General features: G+C 33.9%; 1 protein-coding gene across 6 annotated transcripts in view; it reads left to right on the top strand.

Moving 5' to 3' along the window:
* Positions 1 to 237: 237 nt before the first annotated feature.
* Positions 238 to 9,705, top strand: part of LOC129575749 (four and a half LIM domains protein 2) — a 58,720-nt gene continuing 49,252 nt past the window's right edge. Inside the window, exons 1-4 of one of the 6 annotated variants that reach the window (XM_055459740.1) lie at positions 371 to 806; positions 1,329 to 1,441; positions 1,532 to 1,616; positions 7,906 to 7,994. In XM_055459740.1, the coding sequence (XP_055315715.1) occupies positions 1,542 to 1,616; positions 7,906 to 7,994 (164 nt within the window). In that variant the 5' untranslated portion in view covers positions 371 to 806; positions 1,329 to 1,441; positions 1,532 to 1,541. Of the gene's footprint in view, positions 1,617 to 3,640; positions 4,615 to 4,716; positions 6,420 to 7,905; positions 7,995 to 9,705 lie in introns of those variants that run through there. The other 5 variants (XM_055459739.1, XM_055459738.1, XM_055459737.1 and 2 more) reach the window with 5 other exon arrangements.

The following is a 9,705-nucleotide window of genomic DNA, read 5'->3' as shown; positions in this document are numbered from 1 at the left end:
CTCGGTTGATTGAAAACCAAGTCTTCTTCTTTCTGAAATTCATAGCTAGCTGATGTCAGTACTTATTTTCTCAATCTGCTGTATATTCTTCGCAGTTGATGATCTTTTCGGTTATTTTTTCTCCCCTTCTTCTTCGTCTTCTCCTCTTCAACGTTCTTCCCATACACATGAATATTCCAATGTGTATACATACACACGCATATTATCAATAGTATATGCTCTTTGGGATTTCGCTGCCTGTCACACATTCAACTCAGTCCATGTGTGTGAAACGCGTTCTGTGTGAATTTGATATTTTCAATGCTAAACTAATGTTTACTTCAAACCTATGTGATTTTTTTTGGTCGTATGTACGATTTTCCAGTAACAAACAGCGTAACGAATCACACAAATTTGGAATTTTACTGTAGGAATTTCATCGGAAGTTTTTTTTTTGATCGGTGTTTGACGTTTATTCATAAAAAAAATTGGTGTTAAACCACGATCGGACAAATACACTCTTCAAACGTTATTGTATTGATATCAGTGGTGTTTATTTACATACTTTTGACTTTGGTCGATTTTTGCTGTTAACTTAATCAATTGAATGATTCGCGTATTGAATTCCTATAATCGTAGTTTGATTACATGGTTATATGAGTATTCTTCAGTTGCGCGCTTGTGTTTGGTTTTATATATGTATGCAATCAAGGCAGCGGTTAGCGAAAGAAAAAAACCGGCCATCCTGTATGATAACAATATAACGATCACTCACCATTCTCTTCTGAAGTCGATGCTATTAATTATCTTTTAGCATCAAACAAAAAGTATTTTCATTATATATAAAGTTCTATTTAACAATTGGACCATAATTTGTTTTATTTTGAGATTTCCGCAAAATTAATTAAACCAATTGGTTCTGTGCGTACCAAAAGAATAGTTTTCTTCCAACATCTTGAAGTATATTTTGTGAAAAAGAAGTGCAAGTGACTAAGATTTCGACAAAATGAAAATGTGATTTGAGCAATTCTCAAGAAGGAATTTACAAAGTTCGCGGATATATCGACACAACTAAAATAAAGAATAATGACGGTCGAAAAACAATTGATATTAAATTAAATTCGATAGAAAGTATTTGATCAAGCATTGTTAGCATTGTTAGCATGGTCACAAATCAATTTGAACGTGAAATGATTCTATTTTGTCTTAAAATAGATTAATATTGTGTGTTGAGAAGGAACAAGAATACAGAATAAATTTTTGGAAGTAAATACGTCACGTATACATATGTGATTTCAAAGCATTAATGAATTCCTGAATAAAATTTTGAATTTCATCTACATTTTCAGAATTGACATAACCTACTTACTTTGTGTTTATAAAAAGTGCAATCAAGGTGGCAATACTAACAAATAGAATAGAATTAAAATTATAGACTGTTTGTGACATCAAACCCGGCAATGTAAATGCTATTCTATTATTGATGAACCTAATCCATTTGGCAATATATCGAAAAACTCACTATAAACATTGGTTTTGTTTTCGGCGGCAGTTGACAAGCAATGTTAGCGATGGCAATTAAGAGTGATGACGTAGTGTGCAAGCTGTTGTCAAAAGTTCACATAGCTTCAGACATGGTAAGTCCTACTGTATCGTTGTTTTATAAATATTAGAATTAATCGGGAGTACTTAGCATTTTTTCATACTTCATGTTTTAGTAGGGACACTGCTAAAACCGTAAATAAAAAATTGTGGGTTCTAAAAGAATGCGAGCTTTTATGAAATTTAATACAATTCACTCCACTCTACTCGGTTCATTGACTAGTGTGGTTGAGATCAAGCCATATATATGCCTCATCGGCTGAATGTCACTTTAAAAAACTGAACTCAAGACAAAATTACGGAATACGTTCTTTTAGATGAAGAGTATTCGTTTTGGCAGCAGTGATATTGTATATTCTATGAAAACCCATTTTTTTCATAGAAAATGGCAGATTGTGTATTTTGTGCATGTTCCAATGAGATCATCGGTCGTTAATGATTGAATTTTTTATGCTTCGTATTGGTACTCCGCATTTAGCGTGTTTACTCCCAGTATGCTTGGTTGATTACTATGTATGTGCCGAAAATATTTGTCTTAGCTCATAATTCAAATATATATGAGAAATTATGATTTTTGAATAAAAAATGTATGAAATCAAAATGATTCTTCTATGTTTTCTTTTATGGTGTAAAACCAGCATTTATTTGAATATATATATGGTGTTTATATATTGGAAATTCTCCACTTTAGATTCATTGATATTGACTTGGTACCAGAATATTCAGTGTGCACAAATTAAATTGGCGCCAAAATCTTCATTGTAGACGAATAAACTTTGGGACTTTTGTAGTGTAGTAACAACAGATGGCACCACTTGGTTCAAGCTGGTGTTGAATGGTGTTTGCATATAACTGTGCATATAACTTTATCTATCTCTATGTCATCAGTACTGGTGTCTACATCGGGTAGTGCTATATGTTATAAAATGAATGGGCAATATGATTTGCATTAAAGACACATGAATGAGAATTACGAAGAAGCGTCGATTCAATGGACAATTCTACGAACGAAAACGAATTTAATAAAACAAACTATAGTGTATGCATGCAGCGTCTTTTAAACAGAACGGGGGCACTAGATAATAATAAATACACATTTTAGTAGTTGCTTACGCATCTGCGAATAAAATCTTTGTATATTATGGTATGACGAAGAAAGATAGATCTAAAATAAATCCAAAATTATCCATACACATACAAACAAATGTATATTTGTTTCAACATAATATTCTAATCTTCAAGTCTCGTTTACAACGTTCGTGAAATTACAGTTGCTAATTTTTACATTAATTTCATCACTAATACTGTTTTCTTATTGAAAATTCGCACAGAACTAGATTCAGAGAACATTCAGTGTTGAGAAAGTAGCACAACTCATCATATCGCGTCTTTGTTGGTGTTCTCAATGAATTTCCATACTATGATTTATCTCGTTTCTTCTTTTTATTGAAATATATTCGAAACATGCCCACACACAAACACAGACACATGCAAAATAAAATAAAAAAAAGACCATGCAAACTTCATATGTCGGGTCTACCTCCACATTCACTTTTTATGGGCAAACAAATGAATGTGAAATCGTAAAAAGCGCAGACAGCTCATGAAAGAAAAAAAATCGCGATTATTACAACCACTTCTTCAACACCAAATTTGAGTAATCACAAAAAACGGTTGAAAATTAAACACCGATATGCTCTTAGGAGAGACGTGAAAACAAGCCTTTTTAGCCAGTTGTCAGCCAAATAGCATGAGTTGGCACATTTCGCAGAATGTTTTACCAGAGATATTGGAGTCTATTCACAGATCCATTTAAAACGTCCTGATAGTATGTCGATGTACTTATTAGGCTTTAATTCTTAAATACACGTACACATTTTCTGCAAATAAATTCGGTATAGTTGCGTTTTTTTGTTGATTTTTTTTTTCTGTTTCTGTTCTTCTCTCTTCTTCGACTGCTTGTTGAATATGGAGTCAATACAAGCTCGACGTGAATGAAATGAATACAAAAAACTTGCTTGAAGAAGTAGCTCATAGGAGAAAAAAAATTAGCAATGGCAAACTGATTCGTGATTTTATTGCGAGAAGATCGTTTTTCGGGGTTGGAATAGTCGTTGCGCGGATCGAGTCCGATTTTTAAATTAATGAGCATTGTAATTGAAAATATCTAATTGTGTGCGTTTTATTTTAGTTCGCTATGATGATTTTCGATTTTAATCGAATCCGATGAAACGTATTGATTATTCATAAAAATAGTTTCATATATTTGAGTGCATTCAAGTAAACGAAAACTCCAGAAATAATCAAGCCGCATTGGAAACTTCACATGTATCGAAACTTCTACTTTTTGTTTGCATAGTGCTTCAATGTTCTGTGACTTTAATATTAACATTATTACAAACAATCCCAACGATACACGATAAAAAGTCGAAACGATTGTAACCAATTGAAGAGTGTTGCATGTTCAATTATTTTGAAGATAGAGCGTTTTAATCGAAAGAAGAGTAAAAAAAAGAAACCAGTATTATATTAGTTTGTTTGGTTATTTGGATTGTGATAGAACTATTGCACAAATGTCATTGCTCAGCCGTTTTCGTAGAACTGTCCTGCCTTCAAATTCGAGAAGCAAAAAAGTCGCTGCTGCCAACACCACCGACACCGATGATGTTCGCCAATACAACTACCGGAAATCAACGAAAAGTTTTAATGAGAAAAGTATCAAACCTAAAAATTCCCATTTGTATATAGACACGCATGATGTCAACAACCATAATGTGGCCGAAAGACAATCATCGCGAAAAAACGGCAACAAAAAACTATTTCAATCCTCTACGCTTATCGCAGATAATTCCAAAAAAAATAAAACTGACAACTCATCTGGTGCAATTTTATCGCGTAGCAATACATTTACGTTGGAGGATGAAAGCAATATACAAAACGGAACCTATCCTCGCTCTCATAAAAAAGGAAAAAACCCAAATTTTGGTCGGTACCGTGAAGTGAATGCAACACACAGTTTTGATGAGTCCAATGGTAAGCAACTATATTCTTTGACATCATCTTTTTCGTTCATCAAAATTGACTTCGTTCTACGTCGTAGTATGTGTATAAAATCCGTGTTTTTTTTACTTCTAGCAAACATCGTAAACAAAGATGTATTCGAAACGTTTTACTTAAAACGTCCATCGAAGTCGTCCCACTCATCGAAATCATCGAATGACAGTATTCGTGGCATTGATGACTCGGCACCACCATTCACCAGATCGAACGTTCATTTAATGTTAAAAGACAAAGATTGTTCATATTTGAACAAACAGCCATCTAGTATTCGCTCAGAAAAGTATAAGCCGCAAGAGTATTTATTTGGTTCAACCTTTGACAAAAAGACGAAAGATGAACGAGAAATAGAAAACGTTTATGAAGATTATCACAACAATGGGACCAACAACAACAACAATAATAATAATAATAATAATAATACTAATAATAATCGTTTCAAAACAATAACAATTAACCATCTGCGTCGTTCGTTTCGCGATACATTTCTGGATTCAACCAAGCCAGCTAAAGGACGCGAACACCAGCAATTATGGTTTATAGATGTGAAAGACAAACGAAATGAAGAGATGGATAATGTAGACCAACAAAATAAAAACAACTCTAATTGGAAGCCAATCGATGATGATAATAAATATGTTGGAGAAAATTGTCGAGTTAAACGAAACGAAACTTTTCGCATCGATAATGGGCCGCGAAATAATACAGTGAGTAGACGTGATACATTTCGGATTAACAGGGACCAATCCCCTATCAGCTCTTTCGAACGAAGCCCCTCCGTCGAAAGCAACAGTAGTTTTACAACAAATCATCATCGTCCAAACAAAAATGTGCCGTTAAATAGGAAAATGGTTCCGGTTGCAGTAACAGCGCCATACAGCGCATCCAATGATACCGATTATCGCTCCAATTCCTCATTCAGTCAAAATCATCACCGAGAAACAAAGAACAGTGAATACAATTGGTATGAAGATGATTCAGATCATGAAGGAAGTCCACCACAATATCTGTATGCTTCGAAACATGTCCGGAATCATTCACCAACACGATACAGCAAACAAAACAATTTTAATATGTCTATTGGTTCTACACCCAACACTCAGATCGAAATCAACTCACCAGAGAAGAACAGATTCATTCAGAACAATGCAAATGATGGGCAAAATTCTTTCGGAAATAGGTCAATACCAGGTCGACAATCTTTTAATAATTTTGATACCGCTTTTGAACAAATCAGAGGAAATCGTTCATATACCTCCCTACGGAATAAATTGGAAGTAGAACAAACGGTCCCGAACAATCGTAATTATGATGTCGTGGACGCAAGAGAACAAGACAGTGACAACAATTCGCACATACCATTACATTCAGAGCCAATAGAGCCTTGGCGAAGAATCTCGAGTAGACAGCTCTTTGATTCTGAAAATCGATCATTCGTTCCCTATATCATTCGCAGCGACTACAGTAAATACGATGATCCAGCACATAAAACGAACAACCCCAATCGAACAACGATCAATATAAATTGTAACTACGATTCGAACTCGAAACGAAGCGTCAAACACCCGAATAATTTTCAACGTAACGAACCAGCTCACACACATACCTTTTCGATTCCACTAACCACAAACAAATCACCGTCGATACGGAAGACAAAACCAAATAAAAATCGATCCGTCAATTTTCCAAGTGTCGAATGCGAAGTACGAATAATATCACCCAATTATGACACCAAGCCCAGACGCAAACCGAAACCAGCTAATGATTGGTCTTTTAATAAGGTATATTTGTAAAGACAAATTCTTAAAAATAACACTCGGGTTCATAAAAATTATTGTTGAAAGAATTCATTGGGATATAAATGCAATTAATATAAAATTTGATTGAAATTTTTGTTTTAATTCTTTGCTGTATTTTTTTAAACAAAATCAACTTAATTGAAATCTTAACTGAGAACTCTGTAATTTGGGTTTGAAAAATAAACGTTTTTATGCTTTATTCTAACACATGAAATCATTTTAATTTGTATTTGAAATTTTCTAATTGTATGATGCTGAGGTTTTTTCTCACAATATCAAGTTTTTCTTTTCTTAATCGTTAGTTCAGTCGAACACAAAGGAAAGTCTCAATACCATGATAAAGGAAATTGCTATGTATGATTTTGGTAGCTTGCACATGCTATTCATAAATGAACATTTTGAGCTGTTAATGTGGTTAAAGACAATGAGCAAATTCTGAAATCGATTTCCACGGAAGTCACGTTTTCATGTCACTTTGTTTGTGTATGCTTTATTGGTCACATACTAATTGCAGTTTCACCGAATCGTATGGCAATACACCATAGAATTGCGTGCAAAATTCTTCTTCATTAAATTTTGATGGCAACTAATTTTAAATTTGTTTTATTTTCGTCGTACGAGTTTGGTTGTACTTCGGCGTTAGGAGAATTTAAGACACTCTTAGTATCCTAACAATGTGTCAACGTAAAGAAAACTTCCATCACCGAAGTTTTGACAGCTCTTTTCTTTGTTTTTGAAGTTTGTTCTATATTATGTTTAATAAGACTTGGTCTGGTTTCCAAAACCGACCAAAACGTTGACACTCGGATGTGTCAATATTGCTTGAGCTTGCCGTACATTTTTGGAATACATGTACAACGTTACACATGTAGCGGACACATGGCATCCCAAGCAATATAAAAAACACGAAAGTCGTCGTTGATGTCATACACACTGCCTACGCTGAAAATCGAAACGTACTCAAAATACGTACAAGTAAGCCGAATCAAAGTTTTATTTTGTTTAGAGAATACAAATGCGGTCGATTTGGTTGGAAATAAAAAGATGAAGAATAGAACAACAGAAACAGCGGAAGAAAATAATACCAGGCTCATGTTGGCAGTATTCGGATTCGAAACGAAACGACGGTTTCATTTTAACAAAACTTTCGATTTTAAAATGTAATCGATTGAAGTAAAGCGCGTTCCGAATTGATTTGCTTCAATTCAATTGGCTTACAGTTCTTACGTCGAAAGCGTTCAATGTATCGTTTACAGCATCTTGTCCATTTTCCCATCTGGTAAAACTCCATTCGAATTTTTCAACGGAAGAAAAAAAACAAGACACGTCACGCCATACCAAAACGAACTGAAGCGATTATTCATCCGTTACTATAGTATTTAGTTTCTAAAAACATGAGTACAAGCCCATTCAAATTTTCTCTACAAATTATGTTATCTGTTTGCTTTTTTTTTTCCTATAAAAACAGCAAATCCAGGAAATCAATATAAAAGAAATCGTCAATGGATGTGCGGTGTGCAAACATTTGTGTCCAGAATTTGAGCCACATATTTGGAGGTGAGTATGATTTTCCGTCTTTTATTCTATTCACTGTTTCGATATAAATATGCTCCTAAGAACCTTCATATATAGCATTAATTGGAGAACACACAATTGAACCCACGAAAATAATATTCTCAGAATAAAGGACAAATTTTATCAACGGCATAGGAAAAGGAATCTAAAACTGGCCACATGCTAAAGAGAATCATATTTTTGTTGTGATTGTGGCTCAGAAAATTGAAACGTAACAATATGTGTCTTTTTGCGTGCAGAAATGGATTTAATTGCCGCTCTTGAGTATACTTTGCAAAGGTTTTCCCTTTATTCGTGAGGATTTAGTTGCAATTGTGAATAAAATAGTGTTGCATTGAATATAAGGTGAACTTACTTATGTAGCTACGAGCCTATAACGCTCAAAAAGAGTTTTCAACAACTTCACGTTATATTAATTAAACGATTATTCTTCATGGAAACTAGTACAGAATACTGGACGAAATATGAACTGCTGAGAATATTCGTTGGACGTGTTTCGATGCATTGTTAAATACACAGATATTGAAAAAGTTATACGCAAAAGCGACGATACAGAAGAATTTTGTTGGGGCTTTTGAGCTATGATTACAATAACACTTATCCTGCTTTTTTTGTGCAACTCTCACCAAGTTCCATATCCAACTATGCATCGATACTCGTCTAACAAATATTCTTAGTTTATATATTCCATAGTGGAATAAATAGACCGTTGTGACAAAAAAAATCCCTAAGAATACTAGAGAAATGTACTCTGAGAAAAGAAATTTAGGGTTATGTTAAACTTTTTTTTCTGAGATTTATTTCACAACATGAATTCAAAAAGTTTGTGGTGATTTCTGGTACCAAAAATATTTCTAACTTTTTTTCCACTACAAAGTCAAAAAAACTTTGTGGTGCTCTAGCGGTAAAAATATATCTAGTACCGAATATCACCACAATGTTTTCAAGTTCTTGTTGTGAAATAAGTGTCAAAACGAAAAGTTTAACATAATCCAAAATTTCTTTTCTCAGAGTAGCAAAACATGGATTTTGTCCACACAAAAAGCAACAATGCAAGGTGTTTTGGACCGCAGCGACATAAAGTAAATGTGAGAAACCAAGTGCAACATAACGAATCATGTTGCAGTGTTCTTTCAGGAGTTCATGATTATCAGCATTAGTAAGAAAATGTAGTTAAAAGGGAGAATGTAGTTAAAATATTGACAAACGTTTAATTTTCTTGTCTAGGGGCTTTTATCTCTATTTATACGAAATGGTTTATATGCGAAATGGTTAAAATATACGGCGTATACGCGGGTTATATGTGAAATATGCACAAAATATACGGCGTTTATACGTGGTAATACGTATTTATATGAAATATTCGTTCAGAGTTAGAAGCCCCTAGTTTCTAGTACACCTGGATCCACCGTAAATAGGTTAATAAACATTTAAACAAGGTCGTTCCGCTTCTCTCTTATTTTGTCCCGTGATTATATTATGAGTTTTTTCTGTTATAGTTTGTTGTTGCGCAACAAACTATTAACCCTCTAATGCATATATTTTATACAGAGCTGGGAATTTTTTTCCATGCTTATTTTACCCTAGGGGGATTTAACTACGTGAAAACTTGTAAAAAAATGATATAAACGCGCACGAAATTGTTTCATTCACCAGAGAACTTGCATGATTCCACTCAGTTGACAAGTTCCGT

Source organism: Sitodiplosis mosellana, unplaced genomic scaffold, assembly GCF_009176505.1.
Source record: "Sitodiplosis mosellana isolate CC-2019 unplaced genomic scaffold, AAFC_SMos_1.0 Smas_scaffold_6167, whole genome shotgun sequence".
In the NCBI taxonomy this organism is placed as follows: Eukaryota; Metazoa; Arthropoda; class Insecta; order Diptera; family Cecidomyiidae; genus Sitodiplosis; species Sitodiplosis mosellana.
Note: the sequence above shows the minus strand (reverse complement) of the source record. Positions and strands in the feature narration are given on the sequence as shown.